Here is a 26,922-nt window from a genome sequence, read left to right on the forward strand (position 1 = left end):
GCGATTTTGGCAAAGTTTCATTCAGGATGAAACTGACGACAGTTAAGCACTGCTCCAGGGCTTACAAGGTTCTGGAACACTCGCTCCGTATCACGGAATCATTTAGGCTGGCAGTGGCCCCCTATGGTTACCTAGTTGAACCAGTTGCTTAAAGCAGATCTAACTTCAAAATTACATCAGGTTGCACAGTGTCTTGTTCAGTTCAATTATGAGCATCTACCAAGATAGAGGTAAAGTGACAGAGACTGAACAGCCTCTCTGGACAAGGTATTCCAGCGCTTAATCACTGTCATTGTGAAAAAAAAATATGAAAAATACTAGGGGAGTTTAAAAACAGTTTCTATAGGAATCTTTCTGCAGCAGGCAAAGCGTAGCTGATTTTATCTTGGAGCAGGAAGGAGGATGAACTAGACTAAGTATCTTTTGGGTCTGTATGTCTATGATTTTTGTGGTAACTAATTTGTGAATAATATATTTTTCTACTTTTAATTGCAGCAGGAAAAGAATCAGGAAAGCTCAAGAAATAAAGGTAAGTGCTAATTATTTTCAAAATGTGGAGATTCTTGTAATTATCACAAATCTAACGTCCATTGTTGGTAAAAAATTATCCAGACAGATTACTTGCTGAGTATTTTGGTATTTGAAATGACAAAAATATATCCAGGAAAGGGGGATGAAATGTAGAAAGTAAATGCATAAGCTACTATTTTTGGAACTCTGCTGCAGATGAACAAGGCTGACTGCTGTACTCTGAATGGGGTGGGCTGCACAGCTTCTCACTAAGTTTGTGACCTCGACTATGGATGCTTATACTTCAGTGGAACATCAGTACTGTCACTTTAGCTTCTCCCTTTCCATTTAGTAAGTCTGTAACTGGTTGTGATTCCAATTTATGCACAATTTAATCATGTCGTTAGTAGGCTGCCTTGCAAAACTACAGTTATCTGTGGGTTTTCAATACATTTTTTTTTATATACTTTCACTGCACCTTGCTCTGTGCCAGTGGCTAAGCACTACATGAAATAGAACATTCAGGTTAAAGAAACATCCTTGTATCAAGAAAATGAAAAGAGTTCAGAAACCCAAATTGTGGATTTCATGCTTTTTTCTAATATAAACTCTGTTAAGAGACAGAACATCCAAATCTCTTGGTTAAAAATTTGATAAGCAAGCAATGAAAGGCAAAATTGCCAATGGAGGCAAAGATTGTTGTCTTGATATTGTAGCTGCTTACAGAGGTAGGCTATGAGGTACTTGAAAAAGGAAAACAAAGGGAAGGTAGAAAAAGAAAGAATACCAGTTAAAGGTTACAAAGAGAGGAGAGAATTGACAAACTAACCTATATCTTTTTTATTGCCTTAGGAAGCAATGCTTGATCATATCACCTGAGTTAGCTGTTCTTAGTTCAGTTATTTATGTATCACAGTACCCATTAATCTCAATTTCCTTGCTTTCTCTCACACTAAGGCTATACATGGGCATCTACAGACAAATTAAATCTGATGGTTGTTTGGAGTTGTGTCAGGATAATTACATTGTTCATGATGATATGATAATTTACATCATCTGAAGGACCTATGATCCTTCATTTGAAGAATGTGTATGGTGAAATAAACCAAAAAAACCCCTTCCGTTTCAACTAGTTTGTGATTTATAAGTTTCTTTTCTGAGGTAATACAATATAAAGTTGAATCATCTCTAGATGTAGTGAGTGTATCCATGATGTATTGTTCAAAAACCTTTCTTGTCTTATGAATTAATACAAATTATAATAAAGATTGTGAAAGATCAGATTAGATTACAAAAATAAGATATTTGTGGATACTTAATTTTAGAGAAATTACAAACTTTAAGCTTCTGTCTACAAAGAATGATACTGAAATTGGCCATTCTTGTGGATTTTTGTAATTTATTTCAGTTATATTATGCTGTTTGACGCTCCCCCCCCGCCCCGAACCCCGCCCAGTTGCCAGGTATATGGTCAGTATGGTATATATGTCAGGAACAAAATAATGAGCTAGTTGGGAGTGCTCATCGTATTCATTAGCTGTTAGTTTAGTTAACTAACCACAGAAACAATTATCAAAGGCTTATAAAATATTGCCTGCAACCACGGCCAAAGGAAAGCATTAAACTCTACTTGAATGGAGATATCTATTACCTCCAAACAGGCAGTGAAATTGGTGCTCAGCTGCACAAAATTTGTTGTGATTATATCCGTAACATCTCTTGGGGAAATTTTTAATCTACTAAACTTCCTGCATGCTGTGCATGTCTCCGCCTAAACTGACAATTCAACTTGGAAGATTTCAATGGTCTGAAAGACTACTCACGCACAGGGTAGGCTTTGGAAAAATGATTCCGCTTTTCTATATATACAGATATGCTTAATTGCTTAATGTTTTTTTGGGGTTCTTTTGTGCTTGGTTTTTTTTGGCCTTCTCTTTTCATATTCTTTAAATTTCTTATTTGTTTTCATGTTTTCTTTTTCCACGTCATTGCAAACTTTCAGAAAGGTATTTTCATTTCATTTGTAACTTATGGCATATAAGATGTTAAAAGTTTTTCTGCTTAAAATACTGGTTGGTTTGGGTGAAACAAGGCTAAATTAATGTTTCAGCATAAACATTCCTGCATTGTCAATGAGCATCTACCCTTCACATGCAGTATCTAAATGTGTTGTGCTCTGCACGTGTTCTTGTGAGATAGGTAAACTATCCCCAGGTCCTCAGGACAGGGTTCTGACAGTATTCCTTACACCCTCCGCATATGGAAGTTACTGTATACAGTAAAAGGATAAAAACATTTTTGGTGGTTCTTTAAATGTTCTGAAACTTTCAGAACCAATGTTGTCTCCTTAACTCAGAGGACAATTACAGCCCATGTTAAACTTTCCTACCAAATGAAACTCTGGAGTCTCATAACTTCCACTGATATCAGTATTTCAGTATCTAATTTTTATCCAGTATTTCTTTAAGATTGTGTATTTATAAGAGGAGGATATTGCAGCAGAATTAAAGTCAAATGCCTTTTGACTTCAGCAGGATCAAAACATTAGTAACAAGCATCATTCTGTATCTTATATGATAAATGCCTAGTAATTTTTCATTTTATTTCATTTATTGCTATAAAATAAATCTGATTCCTATTCATATTTTAGTAATAATGTTATTGTTTTGTAGTGTTTGGTTTTTCTCCTGACCCACTTTTTTTTCCCATCTGTTACTTCTGCTGTCAGTCGCTAAGTCAATCACACCAAAATAAAAGCCAACACTCAAACATGCCCTGCTCTGACACTAATCCCATCTCTCTCTGATCTGTGATATTCTTTTTCTTGTTTCATTTAATGGATAACAGGACTTTATTTACACTGTTTGAGAAAAAAGAAACACTGCTTTTATGTAAAATAATACGTTAACTTTTTACAATTTTAGTGTACACTGGCAAACTTCCTTATACTTCTGAGAATTTTTCCTGCATGAAAATTATTATCACCAGTGCAAAATACAAATTAAATTAGTTTCATAGCACATGTCTTTAACATGAAAGAAATAACAAGGCAAACAATCGCCAGCTAAAACCTTGCTAAATTTTACTTGCTGGTTTGGAGTCAAAATTTAACCTTCTTTACCTCTCTTTTCCAGTGTTAACTCCTTCAGACAGATGAACATTTTATTCCAAACTTATAGTGGATAATAAAATAGATTTTTTTGCGACGAATTGGAAATATGTTTGGCAATATCAGAAGTTGTGTTTTATTTAAGCAGATTGCAGAACTTTCTTCCCAGCTTACGTTTAACTTTGGAGACTTTCAGGTGCTTTTAATAAAGTACATTATAAACTTTAAAGTGGAAATTGTTTCTGACAGCATTACTCTGGAAAACATTTATTTCTGAAGAACCAGAAGGTTGACTAGTGACACGTATGAACTTTTTGCCAAACTTCAAAGTCATCTCAATTCCTTTGCTCAGAAAAAGCATGGGCACACTGGAAATGATTAGTCACAAAATATTTCAGTTAACTGCTAATGTTTCAGATGACCAGTTCCCAAACTCAGTCACAGTTATTTTGAATTATGGTACAATAATTTTCTTTTTTAAGAACTAAAAATTATTTTCAGTATAGAAAAACAGTGTGTAATATGTGTTTCTAAAAAAACAACAGCAAAAACAGAGAAAATCTACCGGAACAAAAAAGTTAAAAAACAGTTTTGAATTTATGCTGAGAGTAAGGTGGTCATTTTGCTGATATTAAACGATGAGATGATACTGTACACAACTTGTGTAACTTCGGCTATTTGTTTCAGCAACTTAAAAAACAGTTACTGAAAGATATAAAAATTGCTTCAGCTATGATATGGAAAACATACACTTTTCATAGTATTTGCAAAATGTGCATGTAAGTAATTTGAATGATATGAATGATATTAACTTGAACAGTTTTACTTCAGTTAAGTACACTTTAGAAGTTGACTGTATAGTATACTGTTAAAATTTTTGCTAGCTAATATTGATCTGAGCTTTGAACGTCATTAACACCCAAAAGTAAATGGGAGAATATTGATTGACAGTATCTTAATGACAATCTGAGTTTCTAATTGTATTTAATCCTTCTCATTTTATGCTTACCTTAATTATCTGAATGTGAAATTGTTGTTGACTCACAGATCAGTTTCAAAAATGTAATTCTCTATTATTATGAACATATTGCCAGGTTCTTCTGATATCATTAACAAACATCTGTTCCTTTTATGATCTTTAGCTACCAAAAATAAAGAGGATACCATATGGGCATCACTTGCATATCTTACTTGCTTTTTACTCCTCAAAAACTTAGCATACCTGCACAACAGTTGTGGCCTTGTCTGGGATTCCAGATTGGTGTTGTAGTCTTTTTCTATACAATGATAAATGTAAGACAAGAAGGAGTGAGAAAAGCTTAAGATTGTTCAAAATTGAAAGAATTTAAGGGACAAAACCAGTAAGGTCTTAATTAAATAAATAACTTTCAAAAGTGACAATTTATCTTGAGATACTCTCAAATGCCAGCAGGTGAGCAAAGTATTATGTCTATCCTGCAATATGGCTGGCTGTTATTACTTTTGATAATGGACAAAGCTGTATATGTTCTGATGCAGAGTACATGGCATCAGTGTTTTATGTTATGTTAAACCAATTAACTATGGCAAAAAATGCACATCATTACTTTCTATAATGTATCCAGTTAGTCATTATGTGTGCCTAAATTCGTATTTCAACAGACTTGTGTTATGTGAGTATGGTTAGAATCTGAGCTGCAATCCTCCTGGACTGAACTGATTAATGTTTTAGTTTGTTACACTGTAGTAATCCTTCTCTGGTAGAGAAGTATATATCCAAAAAAAAAGGAATATTTTAGAGAACATACAAAACAGTAGGCAGGTTAGTAAATGTTTGTCCAAGAGTGGTGTTTTCATTGGAATATAGCTGCTAAATAATCTTTGTTCTGATGTTCTTTTCTTTGTTGTTATGTTCCAGCTTACCAGACTTTAAGAGGTGGTATGAGGATTGTTTGAATTAAGCGTGCCAAATACTATCCCCTTTATCCTATTCCATTCTCCTCCAAAGCCTAGTCAACTGAAACTCAAATCTTTTCTGTCACTGAAGAACTGTCATAAGAAATGCAGCTCTGTCTTCCACTCGAACAATTCTCCATTCCTTTTCATTTCCATGCTTTTACAAGAGACCCACAGATACAGTGTTATTAACTGAATGTTGTGGGGTTTTATTTATTTATTATTATCTTGGAAGGGCTTTAGCATGATAAACATTTTTTAAAATGCCAATTTTTTTTCTATGCTCTAAATCTGTTCAGAGTCAGGTTATGAAATGCATTGAAAAGAAACAAAACTCTTTATCTGTGAAAATAATTTTAATATAACAGTTAATCTTACAATCTTATTTTTGAACAGATCTGAAGCTCATTGTGATAAGTGAAGCGTGTGGGTCAGGTATCAGTTTTAGGTAATATCTTTGGTAACAGTGCAATTGCCCAGACTTTGAAAGCATACATTAAGAGCAAGGTCTGTGTTGTACTGTACAGCTTTGTGAGAAGGCTTTCTTATTTATTTTAAAGAAAGCATTAATTGTTGAAGCTGAATTCCAGTTTTGAGATCTATCTGTCAACACAACACAGTATTTGTACAGTAACCCGGTCAGACTTGCTACCAGTGTAATGCCATGGAGATAAACAGAGTAAACTGCAAGAATATGTTTGACTCACCAGTTGTTTTGAGGTAAATGTTCTTTACGTTAGTCAAGAAAGTAAGTAGAAGTACTCAAGTAATAAGAAATCAATATAGCATGGTTCAAATATAACAAATTGCAGCATTTACCATATCTTAAAACACAGACAAACATTCCATACCAGTGAAAAATTGTCTGCAGTTTTAATATGGTGGTGTCAGGGGATGAATAGCATCACATAGAATTTCTTGAGTGTTATGTTACAAATGATGTCCATATTTCAGTGTAGGAGTTATTTCTAACTTGATGTTGGTTGGCTTCAAAGTTTCCAAGTCCACTTTTGCTATGACAAGTATGTACACTGAAAAGATAATAACTAGAAAACAAAAGAGCCAGAATAAGTCTGAAAAGTTTTTGTAAATTACACAAAAATTCACAGCTGTCACTGTATATTCAGAAAATGCATCGGAGTAACAAGATGTGTCTGTAATTTTTCTTAAATGCACATGTTCATTATTTCTGCCACTAATCTAGAACTATGTGAGGGTGTCACACATATCCTGACTACAGAGATACCTACTGATATATATTATGTATCTATTATCATATACACATGTATTATATATATAATGAAAATGGAGAAAATGTCAAGACAAAAATGTACTCCAACTGTGTTTTATTGCATTCATAATAGAATTAAATTCATACAAGATGTATCTGACTTGTTGTCAGCTTTAGGAATTATACACACAAAGAATTTCTTCTTTTCGATTTCTTTATGGCAGAGAAATCGACATTTGACTTCATTTTTCTTCTCACATGTAATATTCATGCCATTCAGAAACTTGGAGGGGAAAAAAATGGCCTTTGTCAAAATTCCAGGCAAGAACTCTTCTTCTGCAGAATGGTATATCTATACTAACGAGAGATATAATGGTTATTTCTGTATGTGGTAGCATTGTAGAGCTCACACAAGAGATTGGTATCCCTATCCATTTTTTTTTTTAAATTCATCCATGTCCTTCCAAAATTTAGGTTGCATTCTGTTAAATTGTTAAATCTATTTTAAAGTAGACATTTTGAACTTGACTAGAGAGAATATGTTCAGCAGTATTCATGATTTTTTCTCTCTGTAGTGCACAAACACTTAATTTGAACAGATAGAGAGGAGAAGAGATTCAACACCAGCGGAGGGGTGGATTCCTGAATACTTACTGGAATACATATTCATTCCTGTTAAGACTCTACTAGCTTTAAAGAAGTCACTCAGAGGATGAATGTAGCAATTTTGCTTATCTAAATTTAAATGTATGAGTAGTCTGAATTTTAATGTGACCCACAAATGATTTTGAATAGCAGTACAGTTTGACTAGCACTCTTTTTTTTTTTTTTTATGTAAATTTTGTTTAAAAGCTTCCATGTAAAAGTAGCTACTGTTTAACTTGAACACTCTATTGAAAATGTTTTGGAGAGTTTCTCGTGTTGTTTCTGGCGTAGGCTGGGAAGAGTTAATGAACATGACTTTCTTTAAGTTAGTCTATTCCTTATTATTAATAATATTGAGTTTTGTAAGTTAAAAATTCATGCTAAAAGCTTTGTAATTTCGTATATTAAGATTCTCCTCTGTGCTTAAGACAAGGCTGGATTTTGCTTTAAAGAAGAAATATTCTGAAATATGTGTATTTTCAATAATACTAGCTTTGGTTTACTTCTTTCTTTCTTCTTAAAAGAGGTACACAAACCACAGATGGCTTTATGAAGTAATTTGAATTAGCTCTTGAGCACTGAAGACTTGCACTAAATTCATAGAGACAATGCAATGCAATGAGAAAGTATACTTGGATCCTTTAATATACATAATATAAACATTTAGTGCAGTGTCTGTAGGCTATGCGTGCCATGTTTCTCACATGTGGTGAATATTCATTTGATTACGCTAACAGCAGAAATATAAGAATGTAAAATGGGTCATTCCCTGTGAAGCTTAGAGCTCTCATGGCTTTGGTGCATTTAGGTACACTGGTTTAAAATGTTACCCACCTCTTCTGTATACCCTGCTCCTTTGCAGAACCTTACCACTCTCATGAGGAGCAAAATATGATTTGTATCAGCACCATAGGTATATTAGTTCAGTTTTGCATGTAATAGCCGGCGGGGGCAGGTTATTTCACAGTGCTTGTGATGTAGAAGGCAATTGTTATGACTAAAAATAATCAAATCAGAATGATAGAAAGAGCAACTTGTGGGTTTTGTTGCAGACTGTTGAAGCAAGATAATCTTCATATCTTAACACTTTGAAGTTTTCCTTTTAGAATAGATTGTCAGAATAGTGTATGTTAGAACCTATTATAATGATGTTACACTAGGAACCTACATTTTATTTGTAAATAAATATACAATGTGATAGCTAAAGGTTCAGTGATAGAATTTTGGGGAAAGCAACTTTCATTATTTGTTTTTATTCTTCTATAGCATAATCCTTGCTTTATCAGAAGATCTCAGTATTATCTCAATATAAGCTTATCTAAAATAGTCTGCTGTCATACCTTGTTACTGAACAAAAAGGAGGCTATGATATTTATATCACTGAAAAAGATATACACAGAGATCCTTTTAAAAATCCACAGGGATCTTTACAAGCTCTACAAGCATCCTTTTTTAGATATGAACTTAAAAACCAGTGTAGACAATAGTTCAATTAGGCTGTTCATAAAGGAGTATTTAAAGGAGAGGAGAGGTTGTCCTGAAAGAAAAAGCGAAGTCCAGGAGGAGTACATAATATTCAGAAGCAACAGATCACACATACTGGTATTTCAGAAATAAATTCTGTTTAACTTACATGGTTTTAAAATAAATACCTGTAAATAGAGGTCTTTTAATTCAGGTACCGTGCCAGTGTTTTTTATTGTACATTTATAACACTAAAGTTTAATGGCTCACTCATACCATCTGAAACAGAATTACTTTTTGCATTCATTATGACTTCTTTAGAACGCTATTGATTATATATTGGGAACATATTTTCTCATATCAGATATCTCTTGCAAGCAACTTAAAGGACAATCAGAACTTACATAACTTTGAAAGATGCGTCTGGTGAACATGATTTCCACCCCCCACCCTCACTCCCAATTATTGCAGCACTGTATATCACTCAGATGCCAGTTGAAACAATTACAGTGTTCTTTTTTTGCCTTATTCTTTGCATAGCAAGGGTTGATCAATTTCATTATCCATTGAGGTCATGTTCTAGTTTACTCCAAGCACGCTCTTTTGCCACTGCTTCAGACACTAGAACACGATTAACAGTGTCAGATCCTGTTAACGTTTACATCACAACTGGAAGCAGATATTAAAGCGAAGTGCAAATTAAAGACTGCTAAAATGCCTGCCACTAACAATTATGGCGGGGCAGTATTAAATTTCTCATTTGTTTCCAAAGGTCAGATTAATAAAGCTGCATGGCACATTATCATAAAGGGTGGACCCAGCTGTCTGTTTTGATTAGGCTTACAAGTCTAGTGTTTCTAAGGAGACTTTGCGAGGAATGAATGCATCCATTTTAACTAGCAGTTTAAATGTGGGTAATTATTAGACCCTTTTCTGAAGAGATCCAAACCAGAGGTTCAAATGCCTTTCTGCTTTTCAATTTACAAATATAAAAAGTAGGTTTCTTTTACAAATTCTTTTCAGTTTCTAATCCTTAAATTACCTTAAATCCTCAGGTACTCCCCAAGTACCCGAAAAGCTAATTCCTTAGATGAACCAGCTGTAAATTAAACTGCATCAAATATTATAAATAGACTGATCCATATCAACATGACTTAATAAAACTTTGTGATTTGTTTTTTCCCCTATTTTTCTTGACTCAGAAGCATTTTCAAGAATCTTATTAAAAGAAATAGTGTTTTTTTTCCCAGAAGATGAACAGCAACAGTTTCCTGCTATTTTGTCTACATGACAGAAATGTGAAAAAATATTCTCTCTCATTATTCCTACTGTGAAGAACATAGGGATCTTTAGGAAAAATGTTAATTATACAGGTATCTAGTACAGATATCTATCTATCTGTCTATCTAATACCATACTAATAATCTAGTACTCTGATATATGAATAAGCAAAATCTCATGGGTGTTACACAAATGAACATAACTTAATATCACAGGTATATTCCCCATTTGGTACTTAAAAGAGCTCTAGTGTTTTAAATTTTTTGGAAAACAAACTCCAAGTTTCTTGCCAGGTAGAGAGCAATTCTTTTTGCCAGAAAATTTAGACTGGAACTGATCGCCATTTATGCATAACATCTTCAGAAAATAATTTCAGCACAAAGGGACACTAATGGGCTTTAAATGAGGAAAATTTTGTCTTCTGAAGGTGTACTTTTTGGACCATATAGATGTTGGCTAGCCATAGATATTCCACAGATTAGAACTACAAGCAGTTTAACTATTTAAATTAAAGATTTTAATTCATTTAGAACAGTGGATAGATAGTTTACAGCTTAAAATTTAATTCTCTAAAGTCAAATTAAAAACTATGTTTACATTGCAGCTATTCAGGTGATTAGTACAAAAAGATACACTTATTTGATTATGCAGTTGCATACATCTTTATTAAATGAATGCAACTTTCTACCCTTTCTTCCTAATAATAAAAATTTTGGGCATTTTTGAAAATAACCTTTGAGAAGTTTGTTAAAATGTAGAAATGAATTAGATATTGTAAAAAAAAAAAATTTTTCTTTAAATCCACATAAATTAAAAAAAATCACAGCATCCTGTGAAGAAAGGAAACTACTGATTTGGCAAGAAGTTGCCAGTAGAGTTACTAAGATAAAGATCTGCATATGTTGCTGAAGGAATTGAATGATTTTTCAGGTTTATATTGAAAATGAGATTAAATATGGTGGTACAAATTTCAAGTAACCAAAATAATCTTTTTGCTGTAATCAAGGTTATAATTTTGAAACAACAAAGGAAAAAAGAAAAAAAAAAGCTAATCAACTGTATGATTACTTGAGTAACTAACATGTCACAAAGAAACAGGTGTGTTCATAACATATCAAGGAAGGTTTTCTGAGTCAAGCTAGAAAAACAATAAAAAGTATTATATATGACATTATTTAAACCTCATCTGAGATACTGTATCTATGTCTGAATGTTCATGTTTCAGATTGAATTGAATTTAATCTTGAACAGGTACAGAGAAGGGCTACTGCAGTGATCAGACAGTATTTTATAAGTGAAAGCTCAAGAACTCAGCTTATTTTGCCTAGCACAATGGAAGACTTGAAAGTGTTTTCATAAAAATACTTCAAAAGAGTATGGAACTCCTGAAATAAAAAGTTAGCTAGATTATCATTATTTTAAACAAGAAGCAGTTGTCCTTGCATGCAGCAAGACATTTCTCTATGTGCAGATTGTTCCTTTTTGCATGAATTAATATGATTGCGCCAGATGTAAAAATACCATGTGTGATTGCGTGCAAATGATAAAGTAAAAACGGAATGAAACCTGTTTCAGGAGGAATTTCCCTGGTTCTGTGGAACTAAGGAGGAGATTTGGTGCTTTGCCAGTAGCCAAATTTGTTTGAGTTCATGCAAAGTGATACATTAATGAAAAAAAAAAAGTTAGGAAATTGCCTGAAAGAGATGGTGGAAGGACCCGCAGCCTCTACATTAAATTGAAGCAAGACTTCCCTTATCTGGAAGACTAATCTAAGGTAATCTGTTTACAGGGCAAGGTAATATGCTTCATTTGGGATATGATAAAACCTCTGTTTTGTTGCCTTCTGTTTCCTGTGTAAAGATAACTATTTGTGTAGCCATGGCCTGGGTAATTTTTTCTAAAGCCTTCTTTTTCAGTGTTCTTTCCCACCTGTGCCCCATTTTGTGTAAGCTAAATCTCCATTTTTCATACCAACCATTCATATCTTTGATGATTTGACACGGCAGAAAGTAAGCCGTGTCCTCAGGAGAGAACATGTGTAAGGCTTTAAAATGCAACCTTGCTTGAATATCCAAGGGTAGGATATGCCTTTGAACTTCCAAAGCTTTTTAGAGATCAAGTATTTGAAGTCACTTCTAACTTTTTCATAGTCATGGGACACATAGCTTCCAGTTTCAGAGTCCAAAGAGGAGTGGACTTTATGGGATAGTCTGAGTGAAAACAGTTCAGGTGAACACTCAGTTTGGATCATGTCTTTACCTGCATATTGTTTGTCATTTGACCTATGCTTCCATCACCTTGGAGGGCCTGATGAATCTTCAAGAAAGAATTGTATTTTATGAATTAATATTCATTCAAATATTTTCTAGTCTTTAAGATGTTGTCTGAAATCCTAATAAGATAAATTTCTACTGATTCTTAAAGATTTTTTGATGTATATGGTGTATGGATAATTGTCAGAAAAAAGTTTGTCTTACAGAATTGTAATAGTTGACAAAAAGGTTTGCCAAATTTTGTTCTGCTCAGATACTGAAAGGATAGCCATACGGTATCATGGCAACGGTAGTAACAAACTGTCATTCTGTGTGGCCCTGCATAACTACAGGTGGAGGCATTTGGCTGTTTAGGCAACAGTTATTGATCAAAAACCTTTTTATCAGCGTTTCCAGCCTGGGAAAGAAATACAATAGGGCAGATTTTTGTCCGTACATCTATCAGAATTTTCTTGCACAGGGATTGGTTAAAATGTAAATCCATGGTTGATAAAGTCCTGGCTGATCGTTGGTTAAATAATCTAAGAGATTTGACACAAATGATTACACATCTAAATACCATTCTATAAGCAAGTGTCTTTGTATCCAAAAGCAAAGTGATATAGTAGGATGCTTTCTCCTCTTCATGCTTGCTGGACTTTGTAGCATGTAGAATCTATTTGCACATATGGTGCACTGGCTGTCAATTTTTGTTTTGCTAGCATTTGGCTTCCTGTCTAGACTTAGTCTAAGCATAGGCTTAGATCGCTATGCTGGCAGGTTCTCAATACAAAAATTCTCAATAATAAGGTTCAAATTACTCTCTATTTAAATTATGCACAAAGAACACAGATACAATTGTGAATGCTGGCCTGCTAACAATAATCAGTCAAATCTTGATGTTTTTATTCTCTTAAAACACCATAAAACTCAATGATGGCATTGCTTGAATAGAAATTTAAGAAAAAGTTTTATTATGATTCAAAAATAAATAAATCTGAGAATATTAAAGCAAGCATTTTTCTTAGCTTTGTTACATCCTGCATAGAGCTGATTAAATGAAGGCTCTCAGGAGGAAGGGAAGAATAAAGAATTTTAGCAAATAGAAAGGCATACAAAAATCCCATTTGTATTATAAGTGCCACCAAGGTTCTAATTAGCACACATTGATTCTTCCTCATAAAATGTAAAAGCTGTGATTTTGTAGCTTTAAGGATAATTGCCCACTAAAAATGCTCTACAAATGGGGGAAAAGACCCCAATAAAATAATATTCTGGTATCATAATTTCTATGCTCAAAGGATCATTTATCTAGCTTGCATGCTGGTCTAATTAGCAGTAATCTGACCTTCTTTCCCCAGAAACACTGAAAAATCTTGTTACGCTTTATAATTGCCATTGACATTTCAAAAGCAGTATATAGAGTTACGAGTATGATTAATGAAATAAAATTGGCAGAAGTTGTACAGCATCATAAAATCTAAAGAGAATGTATTTATATTACTTATACAGAGTCTTTCTAGGGTGGTTCAACATGCTCCTATGTAAATATATGTGAATAAACTTATAGAAATACATTGTATATGTTCACAGACATAAACACACATAAAATGTTAGGACTGAGCCATAAATAGATGGGGTTCTAGTTTTGCTGTTTCTTTGCAAATTTAGCAGGGAATTAGTTGTGTGAAGAGTGAATCTAGGCTCCCACTTGTTCAGAGTGGCACAGTTACTAAGATCTTCAATATTTCAGTCAAAATGCAGATTAGCTTTAAATTGTTTTTTATTATTTTTACAATAGTATATATTGACACTAATTGACCAATTTAGATTTTTTTTTTTGCTCTTGTACATCATTGAAACATTTGTTATCTTTATATCTGGAGATAAAAAAAAAACCTGTAAAACTCTCCTGGTTTCAGCTGAGTTAATTTTCATCCTAATAGCTAGTATAGTGCTGTATTTTGGATTTAGCATGAGAATAATGTGATAGCACACTGATGTTTTAGTTGTTGCTAAGCAGCATTTATAATAAATCAAGGACTTTTCAGCTTCCCATACTCTGCCAGTGAAGAGGTGCACAAGAAGCTGGGAGGGGGCACAGCCAGGACAGCTGACCCAAACTGGCCAAAGGGATATTCCATACCATATGATGTCATCCTCAGTATATAAGCTGGAGGGAGTTGGCCGGGGGACAGCGATCGCTGCCTGGGGACTGACTGGGCATTTTTTGGTGGGTGGTGAGCGGTGCATCACTTGTTTTTCCTGGGTTTTGTTCATATCTCGTTGTTGTTTTCCTTTTCATTTCCTTTTCATTACAATTGTTTCTTCTTCTTCTTCTTCCTCTTCTTCTTATTCTTATTCTATTTTATTCCAATTATTAAACTACTCTTATCTCAACCCACGAGTTTTCTTACTTTTCCTCTTCTGATTCTCTCCCCCATCCCACCCGGGAGGGGGGGAGGGTGAGCGAGTGGCTGTGTGGTGCTTGGTTGCTGACTGGGGTTAAACGACGACTAAAACAAAGGGGGATTTCACATGATTTCACATGATCTACATTTCTTTACATGTTTATCTAATGAAACTATAACCCTTATGCAGATACTTGCTGTTTTCCACTCAAGTTTAAAAACTTAGTTTCAATGTGGGAAAAAAATAAATAAATCAGAAGCTTAAGTTAGATGCTTAAGACAGTCAGTGCAAGTATTCTCTGTACCTTGCATTAGTATAAGGGCTGACAGAAAACATGCTGAAACAAGTATGAAACTTTTTTCCCATAGAAAGCTTGATAATGATGCTGAATGCAGAAATTTGTCTACGTGGTAAAGATTGCTTTAAATTATATATTGGGACGAATGCTGGTAATAATATAGATAATTTTGCACATGGCTGGTCATTATTTAGACTGTTCATAAATTTGAAATAAACCCTGCTGGATAAAGCTCTGATCAACCTGGTCTGACCTCATACCTGACCCTGCATTGAGCAGCAGCATGGACTAGAGACCTCACAAAGTCCCTTTCAACCTGAATTATGTATGACTCCTGATTCTTTGTTCTGTGCATTTCTAACTTTCCTTAAAAACATGATTAGCTTGACAGAGACCACTCTAAACATTAATGAGGCAAAGAAAAATCTTACAAAGTTACTCAATAATAAATTGTTTTCACAGGCTCATAAGCTTTGCTGGTTGGAAAAATGTATCAACCTGTCCTGGTTTCGGCAGGGATAGAGTTAATTTCCTTCCTAGTAGCTGGTACAGTGTTTTGGATTTAGGATGAGAACAAAGTTGATAACACACCGATGTTTCAGTTGTTGCTAGGCAGTGCTTACACTAGCCAAGGACTTTTCAGCTTCCCATGCTCTACCGACTGAGGAGGCTGGAGGTGCACAAGAAGCTGGGAGGGGGCACAGCCAAGACAGCTGACCCAAACTGGCCCAAGGGACATTCCATACCATGTGTCGTCATGCTCAGTACATAAACTGGGGAAAGCTGGCCGGGGGGGCCGCTGCTCGGGGACTGGCTGGGCATCGGTCGGCGGGTGGTGAGCAATTGTACTGTGCATCACTTGCTTTGTGTATTATTATTATTATTATCATATTATTATTATTATCATTTTATTTCAATTATTAAACTGTTTGTATCTCAACCCACGAGTTTTTCTAACTTGTGCTCTTCCAATTCTCTCCCCCATCCCACCGGGTCGGGGGGAGTGAGCGAGCGGCTGCGTGGTGCTTAGTTGCCAACTGAGATTAAACCACGACACATATCATCTGAAGTATCCAGTTGTATAGATGTTTCTCGGCTTAAGTTTGTTTTTTGGGGCTGTTTTGGGAGGGTTTTTTGGTAAAGCATGCCACCAAAACATGACTATCTGCATGACTGTATATACACGGTCTGGATCAATGCTCTTTAAAACATTAACATTTTTCATATGTCTATATTCTAACATACTTGCTGGGCATACTGATTGCTGAACGTGCAGGTGTGTGACCTGTTATCATCCTCTTTCCTTGCTTATTAAGAAAAAGAGAGTCTTTTTATGTGCCCACTCATAAGTGGTCAATTGCAAATGACATTTCTTCCTTTATTTGCCTCTCCAGAGAGATATTATGAGACATGAAGCTTGTTTACTTTCTTTCAAGCTTTTCTGTACTGACTGAGACTGCCCTTTTCCACGTCTACTTTATTCTTCCAATTGTGGCAAATGCTTAGAGGTTAGGGGAATCATAAATGCAAGCAAGCTGCATGCTAGCCATACAGAGCACGAAGGTCAGTACTGTTGCCCACACTGGGATTACGGTGTCCCATCAGACACCTCAGCAATCTGATCTAATTGCTATCAGAAAAGTCAATATTTGCATTTTGTTGAATATGCATGCCCAACAGTGTTTGGAAAAAGGGTTATTTGGTATCTGTGCTTGTCTGATTATCTTGTTTGCATTCACAAGATACTATCTGCAAATCCTCTAATGATTCAAAGACAATGCCGTATGGAGTTATTTCATTATTAGTATTAATTCTTTGCTATTCTAAATTAAACAGGCTTAGAATTTGATATTCTTTAATTTCAGCTAGGGCACTGGAAGGACAACTTGAAGAAAAATATCAAAAAATGCTTTCATTCATAGAATGTTAAGTGTACACAGAGCAACTATTTTAGTTCATGGTATGTTTGTGTATTACTTTTTTAAGAACTCTTGAATCACACTGGTTACTGAGAAACATTAGTTTACCTGCAAACAGTAATGCAAAATAGATTACTGATTTTTAAATGGTCTAAAAATTATCTAATCAATGGAATTTTAATGAAAACTAATTTGAATATGAGGATTTTTTAACTGGTGTGCAATCATGTTTTGCAGGCCATAGAGTCAAAAGGTGTTCTGTATGGGCAGAATCTTATATACATATATTGAGCCTATTTGACTTCAGTGGGATTCTGCAGGTGTGCCTGATTTTGACTGCAGACAGAGACTTAAATCGGAGCACATCATTCTGAAAGCTTTTATAACATATAAGAGCTTTTATAAGAAAAAAAATCCTTTTCAAAGATCCACAAAAGTATCTTAGCGATACATTTACAAAATTGATCCCTTTCCTTTGGAAAATATTGGCTAGAGATCAGTCATTTGAAAATTTGTAGCTCTTTTCAGGCTGATTCAATTCACGAAAATGCTCTTGCTTTCCAAATACCAATGATACAGACTATCATAAGACATTATGAAGTCACTTGACAATAGCGTAACTTTGCATAGAAAAGTTCTACATTCATTGATTAAGTTGAGGTAGAAAAGGTGGGCTGTGATTAGCACAAAAATAGGGGCCAACAAAATCCTGTCATCTTCCACCAACAGATGGAAACAATGCATTTTAAAGTTTTCTTTTGAAATGAATACCTCTCTGTTAAACATAATTTTGACCAGCCAATTTAATCATGCCTCTTGTCATCCAAGATGGCATCTGTAGAAGATGGAGCTGGATGTCAGAGCAACCAGGGAAGTGTTTTAAGATACTAAGACGGAGACCTGGGCACTTCTTCCAGCACCATTCTCAAAATAAGAGAGAAAATCTGCGTACCAGTGAATCAATTTAGTTATTTCTGCCTCAGTTTTTCCTTGGTGTTTGACTAGGGACTTGTGAGCTCTAGTAAGCTTTACATTGACTGTGTGAATCACATCATGCATACAAAGAAAGCTAACAGACTTATAACTTTTTACTCTGTCCTGAATGATTTGTAACTTGCAATGGTGACACTACTTTGAGAAATATTAGAAGATTTTCCACTAAACAAGTAGACAGAGGGGAAAGCTTTTCTAGAAGTCAGTGAACAGGAGATCCTAGGGGCCAAATATGTTGTTATTTTCTAAATAAAAAATAAACAGTAGCAGTTTATCAGCCACAAAATACAACAGCAGAAGCTGCAAGGATAACATTAAATTAAAAACTGTCTATAGGATGTACGTCCTCTAATTTGAAGGAGTGCTCATCATGTTAATATCTGGCTTTGTCAAAGTTATGGAGTATATATGTAATCCAGCCAGCTACTGAAAATGACCTTTATTTGCAGTATTTGTATGCCCTCAGTTATTAGTGGTTCTTTTTTTCCCCAAGAGCTCTGTGAGACTGGGTAGGCCTTTCGGAAGTGGATACTGAAATCTGTATTACATCATGGGAATTTATTAGAGCCACGCAAAGCCTGCGGTGAAATGACCGAGAGGCAGACCCCTGCCTACCGAGTCTGTGAGTCTGCCCAGTCTTTCCACACAGATACATGATCAAGAGCTTGAAATATACATTGTATTAATTTAAATGCCAATGCTTATGTATGGATTTCTGAAACTTGGTCATGTCGTGTAAAATAGAAACTGAAAACCAGTTTCAGAATGGAAAAATCAGAAACATTTTAGATGTGTAGAATTCTTCCACTCAGCTTTTAAAGGCACATAGAAATGCCTTACTTTTAGTATATTCCTTTTCATTATTATTTTCTCACTACTAAATATTCCATAGTTTCATCTTTTTTTTTTTCTGTGTGGGTTTTTGTTTGGGTGGTTTTGTTTTGTTTTCCTGAGAGAAGGAGAACGGGGTATGTCTTGCTCCTTTTTTTGGTCACCTTTTATATTTTGATATGTTTTTCTGGAGCTAGAAAGAATGTCATCTTGAAGAATATCAAACTGACTTTTTGGCTGTTGGGCTGAAATATTTGGCTCGCCCTATACTAAATAAATAAGCAGCAAATGATAAATAATGGAGTAGTCATTTTATTCTACTAAATAATGAAATTCATATAATGAAAAAATAAACCATTCCATTTTATGTTATCTGAAAAATTGATAACTAGTTTGTGGTTTTTACATTATTCAGATAACAGAAAATGTGCAATACCTTTGGATTTGATCTGCTTCTTCCCTTCAGCGATACAACTACGAGGCTTAGCAGAATACGTATTACCTACTCATTTCTAAAACCAGAAATATTTATGTTACAAAATAGATATTTGAAAAATCAACGTATATTTTTTTTGTCCCTCAATGGAGTAACGGTCTTTGATTATATTCTAAATGATTGTCTGAATAGTCACTGGGATATCATCAAAGATATGAATGTATTAGCTAATTGCTTAGTACTAAAACTATATTTGCTGTTCATATTTTAATAAGAGAGCTGCAGTTAATAGGTGGTATAACATTGCCTATTATTTTAGTAATAAATAATGTCTACAAAATTAGTGTTATCTTGATTCCAGTTTGCACATATCACCAACAGAGAGCATTGTGCTTGACACGCAAATCTACACAGAAATGTCTTAAGGGGATGTCAAATGCTAGACTTTCTCTTTTATAATAATGGTGTTTAAGATAATGTGCTTGCTGCATGTGTTTTAGTTGTGAAGATATGCTCAAGATATGCTGGAATTTTGACTGAACTTTTGTAGTGTGTTATCATACTGAACGGATTTTGTATAAAATATATAGTGCAGCAAAGATGTATCATGTACTTCTGTTGTTCACATTTCTTTTTTTTTTTTTTTTTTTTTAGAACCTCAGAAGTAAGTCTATTGCCAAAATGGTTTAAAGCTTAATCCAAATGACACAAAAAAATTCTGGATGTACCTATGAGCTAAGAACTGTAACCCTTCTATCTTTTTGACAGATTTGTATTTTTTTTCCTATAAAAAGTAATAATTTTACTAAACTAAAATACAAGGAAAAATGAACATATAAGAAAATTGGTCTATTGCAGTGAAGATCTTGTGCTATAAGAAATGCAAAAACTCATGGTTATATGCCAGGCAAGCAAACCTTATTTTCCTTTCCTTTTCTTCATTTTTCTTTTCTTTAATATCTTAAAGTTTTGAGCAGTGCTGTGAAAATTCTGTTAAAAATAGTTGATTAAAATCCAGTAAATCCAAGGAAGTATTTGTTTTTGAATGCCATAAAACAAAGCTAGAAAACTTTTTTCTCTTTTTTTTTTTTTTAAAGTTTAAAAAAGAGTTGACTAACAATATAAATGTTTGAAAAGATGTTGAAGTTAAGGAAGTAATGCATTGGAATTTCTTTTAATTATTTTTATGTGTTTTTCCAAGCTTATATTTTGGACAGATAAATTCTATATTATAGAATCATAGAATAGTTTGGGTTGGAAGGGACCTCTAAGGTCATCTAGTCCAACCCCCCTGCTGTGAGCAGGGACATCTTCAACTAGATCAGGTTGCTCAGAGCCCCGTCCAACCTGACCTGGAATGTTTCCAGGGATGGGGCATCCACCACCTCTCTGGGCAACCTGTGCCAGTGTTTCACCACCCTCAGCGTAAAAAATGTCTTCCTTATATCTAGTCTAAATCTACCCTCCTTTAGTTTAAATTGCATATAATCACTTCATTTCACCATTAAGGGAGTAGAAAATTTTGAAGAGAAATTAGAATATGTAAAAGTTACTTTTGTATGCTAAACGACTGATGAACTTACACCCCTATTGAGGTTGTTGAAAGAACAGTTGTGTACTGTCTAATGCTTTTAATACACTGCTACAAATCAAAAAGCTACTAAATGACATGGAAACACTTTTTTTCACTCCAGACAATGATACGTTTTTTAATAGAGGAGGCCAAGGTTACAGGATTGCATTCCTTAGATGACTTACGCAAAAGGCATGCAGCCTGTAAATGTGAAATGAGTTACTGGGAGATATAATTTAGATTCCTATGCAAGCTTTCTGAGTAAAATTTCAGTGCATACAGGTTTTCAGGCATCTACATAAGGGTACTTTTTTTAGGTTGCACTTTCAAACGTGATGTTTATATTCTTTGTGTGTAGACCCTGTGCAGAATAGGAAAGTATCTTCCTATGCTGCAACATTTCAAAAGCAAAATTGACTATCTAAATAGAGAAAAAAAAATTACATTAGCGATACTTCCATATATATGTCACTATTTTAATGCCATATATATGTATATTTGTTTAAATATCATTCCAAAATTATTTTCCACAGATATCTTCAAAGAAAAGTTTGAATTTTCCTGGAAAAAACCCTAAATTTATCAGTGGTGCCCAATGAAATTTTTATCTGTAATACTCAATTTTTATAATCTTGTCTATTACAGCACTCAGGAAATAATTTGGTTTAGATATATTTTGCTGCCTTTTGTAGCATAACTTTTCAATGGCTTCCAGAAAAGCTCTAAGATCTCAAAAGCTATATAGTCCATGGGCTGAGAATGTGTGAGTGTGTATACAAATTATGGTACATAATAGTAGCAGAGTATAATATGCACTATAGATTTATTTGTATTTTTCTTAAAATAAAACTTGAATCATCAATTACTGAAAATTACAATAGGAGGGCAAGTAGTCTTTACAATTATTTTTGGGTATCTGGAAAAATATTTGTCTTTTTTCACTACAACAGGTGTTTGAATGTAAATCTTTTGGGGTGGGATGAACTTGAAATATTAAAATATCTTTGACTTATCATGTCAACATATAGCAGTCAGTTTAGGAACAGCGGTGAGAGACCCAAGACATCTGATAGGATAAAACGTCAGTGAGATAGAAGAAAGCCTGTGAGAATTGTAAGCCATCCACAGATAAGTAAAATCTAAATTTGAGTGCGTGTCAAAGGTAAAACTGGTTGGTAAAAGTTGATTTTATGGTTGTAATTAAAACTTAGATAAAGATATGTTTGTAGTGATCTGGTTATATAGTCTGGCAAGAAACATAAACTAGAGCCTATACAGGTTATCTGTTGACAGCTATCAGAAAGATGGCAGCTCTAACCTTAATGCAAAACCAGTCCAACCAGTGTTATAAAACATACATTTTTTTAATGTGTGAAATTAGTTCGTTATCTAGTCTTGTGTTGATTAATGGAGCTTCTGCCAGCAGAGAATCTAGAAGAGGAAATGAATTGAATAAGAAGCTGCTTCAAGTCTGTAAGCACAGCATGCAGCTGCCGCAGTTGAAGGGAAGATTCAGGAAACATGTATGAACCCTTAATGTTGGGTTCTGAGTAGCTTACTCAGAACGACTTGCCACCCTTGTCGCTTAATTTTCCTTTTTCCCCTCTAAACAGTGGGCAGGAGTCACTTTCTGAAATGAAGATTATGCTCCCATTTTGCCATGTAAAGGTTAGTATGCTCTTCTAGGATGTGAAAGATCTGAATTTGAGTCAGGTCCTCCTGACTTTGCTGTTGAAATTAGGCCGTAATACAGCTCAGAAAGATGGGCAAGACTGAAATAAGAGAGAATTTGACCTTATAGTTTAGCAGCTATTTTGTTTGTTTTAATTCAATCTTAGGTGACTACTATTCGTCAACAGCAGTTTGATCAGAAGTTATTCTAAAGATTACGGTGTTGAGTTCATGAAGCAGCTGCAGATATTTTGTGGTTTAGTGGCTGTCATCCTGTAATCTTACAAAAATTCTGTGAAAGAGCATAGAAAAGTTTTTAGGTAGCAGAACAACCACTGTTTCTGACTATCCTGAGCTTCCTTCCTACATATGAACTATTGTAATTCATGTAATTCCTCTGTTCCAATATGCTCTTGAATGCTCCTCTAACCGATGTAGGTGCTATCTGTGGCTATAGGATTCCACATACAACTCTGTGTTGAAGATTCCTGCATGCATGGGTTGTCTAACCATAGATATTAGAGCCCAGTAGTCTAAAATGCAGAAATTGGTGTTAGCTCACACAATACTCTTGTGTAGCTAGTTCATACTCCAAGAGTTCTACTACACTTTCAGACTTCCTGTGTCTTTATTTTTGGCACTAAATGACAGTACATATTGTGTAGTGCATCAACCCTGGTCAGATTTTCACGGAGAAATCATATATCTCTGGAAAAATAATACACCTGCGCAGACCTTGCTTGTCCTTCTTTAATGTCCTCAAGAGTTTTAATCTGAGAGTTCCTTTTGTACTTCTTCCTGTCAGCTTTTCTCATGGTACCTCCTTACCCTAGAATACACAAAAACACCCTCCTGACTTTTAAACACTAGGTGGATCACAAGTCATATTCTTCTGTGCCTAACGGATACTTTGCTGATTTGGTAGCAGAATTTTGAACTGCAGAGCTAGCCCCGGTATGAGATTACGTCTGTAATCCTTGCTTGCATTAAAGGAGTCCAGACTTTTGTCTCAGAGGAAACAATATTTGCAAACCACTAATCTGTTCAGGGATTTTCTGTTGTTTATCTAGGGCAAGTCTACTGGCTAGTGATTCTTTTTAATATTTCCTTATTTGGAGGAAACACTGTTAAGGTAAGCAGGACAAAAATAGTATACAAGATAGAAATTTATCATAAAATAATCAAAATGTCATGAATGAACCCACATAGAGTCTAAAGTTGGTGTGGTCACGTTTATCATTCGAAAGTAAAACAAATACCGAAAAGCAATTAAAAAAAAATCTAACTTTGATCTTGGAGAAGACATCTCTAGTTTCTTAAATTGTCTTACTTGACTCAGCTGGACATGGTTGAAATGTCTAATTACAATAGAAAATGGCTGTGCTATTGTTAAACGTTCATATTACAGTGTAAGATGCCTGTGAATGGAAAAATGTTATATTATTTTGTGACATTATTTGTAAGTTTGCTTGGGAATCACTAATTTTCACTTGAGACAATTGCTGGAAATTTAGGAGGATGGACAACAGACATTAAAAAACTTAGGCAATCAGGACTACATACTGAAGGTAATATGTTTTCACTGAATCAAGTGTGTAATCTACAGGAGAATTTGCAAAAGAAAAACAAGATTTATGTCAATATGCAGGAAGATGATTGTATTCATATTGAAGTTGCCTAGCATGACAAACAACCTTCAACTTGAAGAAATGAATCACATATTTGTTTATTTTTCATTTCAGTAGCAGGAATCGACTTCAATATTTCTATTGTTCTGGGATGTGGCACTCTATTATAGAGAAGAGAGGCAATTTTTATGTCTCCACAAACCATCTAAGGTTAAAATTGGAATTCTACCTGGAAGTTAATGGAAATCATGCAGATCGCAGTTCGGTTTCTGATGTGAATTTCTCTATTAACAATAGGGCAACAACAGTGTGTATCAGCCTCTCTTTCAGAGTTTAGTTCTTTGCATTTATCTACCAAAACCAACAAAAAGACACAACTGGCAATTGCAACACAGAACACACATAAGGGAGGAAAGACTGAGAAGATGAAAAGAATGCTCCTAGGAACTCTCATGAGATAGACACAAAGCAGTGCCAAGAACCTAATAATAAGACACTTATATTTTGAATGTGTGTTTTCTTTCTCAGGGGCTGTAGACTGTTACTACATTCCTAAAATTTATCATTATGTTCTTGGCTTTAGGGGTACAGCTATAAGAATTCAAAACCAATTATTTTCAGAAGATGTTTGTAGCATATGTTGGATTAGTGAATATGGAGCATATTAGTACAATGGAGCGTATGCTCCCATTGGCTTAATTCTGGTCAACATTATCTGTACTCCTTGAGTGTATTTCTACACAGTTTTAAAAAAAATTGCAAGCAAAACCAGAACACCACGGTTTGAATTAACTATGTCTCCAAGGTTTAGAGACAATGGTAGAAATGCAACAAAAGTCACCAGACCTCAAGCCCAGTGTATCATACCTTAGACAACATGGTTTCTGAAACATAGTTATACCCATAGGTATCAGAATTTTTAGTAGTATGAAAAACAGCGGGAAAAGTTGAAGATCTGAAAACAATGCTTCCCTTTTCTTTCCAAATCTCATTTTATATTATTTCTTGAAGCTAAAATTGGATTGGATATTATGCAAATAAGAACAGCTTTAATTTCACTAGTTAATGTGTGTTTTTATGGTACTAATTCCCTTTTTTCTGGGAGCTGGTCACATTACACACCACAATAGGAAATAAATTTTCTGTGCCACATTTTGTAGTTAATAGGAATTTTATGCTATATCTGCTATGCTAGCAGTCACTTTCCTTCCATCTCCCATCTATCTGTACTGTCCATAGAAAACAAAGTTCTTTGATAGGTATATTCTTTGAGTATTGATGTTGGTTTTTTATAAAAGGTTTCTCTTTGGATTTTTTTTTTTTTCCCCTGAGTGAAACATGGTGAAATTGCAAGTAAACTGTATCATGAAAAGTATGTATGTTTAAAACTAAATGAGATAAAGCCACAGAAACAGACAAATTACATTTTCACATTATCTCCTTACTGCAGAAAAATTTTTAGGTTTATGTAAAAGTCGCTGAAGCTTGAGGACTGGAGCTTGCCTAATACATACTGAGATTTTTTTTTAGGTGAGTCTTCAACATACAGCATGAGTTCAGTATTCCTAGTTAAGGCATTTTTAATCAGAAAGTGTGACCTAATACAGGAAGTGTTCTAATTTCTGAAATCCACCGAGCCTTTGTAGTAGTAGTTCCAAGGTACCATGGAGCAAGAACGTATGATTATTAGGAACAAAAAGAGGTAATATTCCTCAGTAACAGCACTGTTGTAGTCTTGATGATGATGTACTCAAAGTATACAATGCACTCTTATGCATCCCACAACTGTAGGCAGCAGTCTGAAAAGTCTGCTACCAAATTTTCTACACTATACAACAAAGAAAATTAGAAAAGATAAATGACAAAACACAGAGGAACTTGTGTTCTTTCACCTCTCTGAAACAATATTTTACCTGTAATCTTCCTGTGTTCTGTCATTTACCCTGATAACTCTGGATTTGCTTCTGTGGTCTGTAAGTAGGGTGTCAATTCCGTTGTGATTATAGAGCAGATACACCCATAAGCCTGGGTATGATATGATCACAGAGAAAAAAAGAAAGCTTCTAACCCTGAGGAGAAACTACAAAGATTGGGAGGGTTTTATGTTGGTGTGCTGAGAAAACTGAAGATCAGATTGAGATTTCAGGCTGACGCATGACTTTAGTACAGCTTTCAGCAATAATCAGTTTTTCAGAGGTTGATTACACAACTGATACTTTAAAAAAATATAATCTACCTTAAATACTGAAGGACAAATTTAGCCTATCTGCAATTTCAGGCTTCAAAAGTTTGATGTCAGATGTCAGTGTTTAGAACATGAACTGTTCATGTTCTACTGCATTGCCCACAGGTTACTCCAAAGCACTTGAGTCCCTTCCCGCCATCCCCTTCGAAAGAATGAGATGTATTTTGTATATTTTTAAGTGGTCAGAAATCATACTTAAAATGCATTGATTTTAAATAGCAGCAGGCTTAAGAAGTTTTATTTCTATTGCAGATAAGATTTAAGTTTTACATCATGCCTACTGAAAAAAAAATAGTGGAAAAGTGCTGCATATTTCTCCATATTAACACATACGACGTGGATGTTGCCACAGAAGCCATCTATGATTCAAGTGCAAGTTACAGAGAGAAATGAATTTTAAAAGGATTCCATATGATTGTAGCTCTGACCTTCCCACAGTTTCAGTGAGCCACAGATAAAAGTCATGTACAAATTTTTAGAAAATTTAAG

General features: G+C 34.5%; 1 protein-coding gene across 4 annotated transcripts in view; it reads left to right on the forward strand.

Moving 5' to 3' along the window:
* The window catches only part of FSTL5 (follistatin like 5), a 421,124-nt gene that overhangs the window by 113,420 nt on the left and 280,782 nt on the right, over positions 1 to 26,922 (forward strand). For all 4 annotated transcript variants that reach the window (XM_076336585.1, XM_076336583.1, XM_076336586.1 and 1 more), the window contains exon 3: positions 496 to 529. In XM_076336585.1, the coding sequence (XP_076192700.1) occupies positions 496 to 529 (34 nt within the window). The remainder of the gene's footprint in view (positions 1 to 495; positions 530 to 26,922) is intronic.

Source organism: Aptenodytes patagonicus, chromosome 4 (genome assembly GCF_965638725.1).
Source record: "Aptenodytes patagonicus chromosome 4, bAptPat1.pri.cur, whole genome shotgun sequence".
NCBI classification, from domain to species: Eukaryota; Metazoa; Chordata; class Aves; order Sphenisciformes; family Spheniscidae; genus Aptenodytes; species Aptenodytes patagonicus.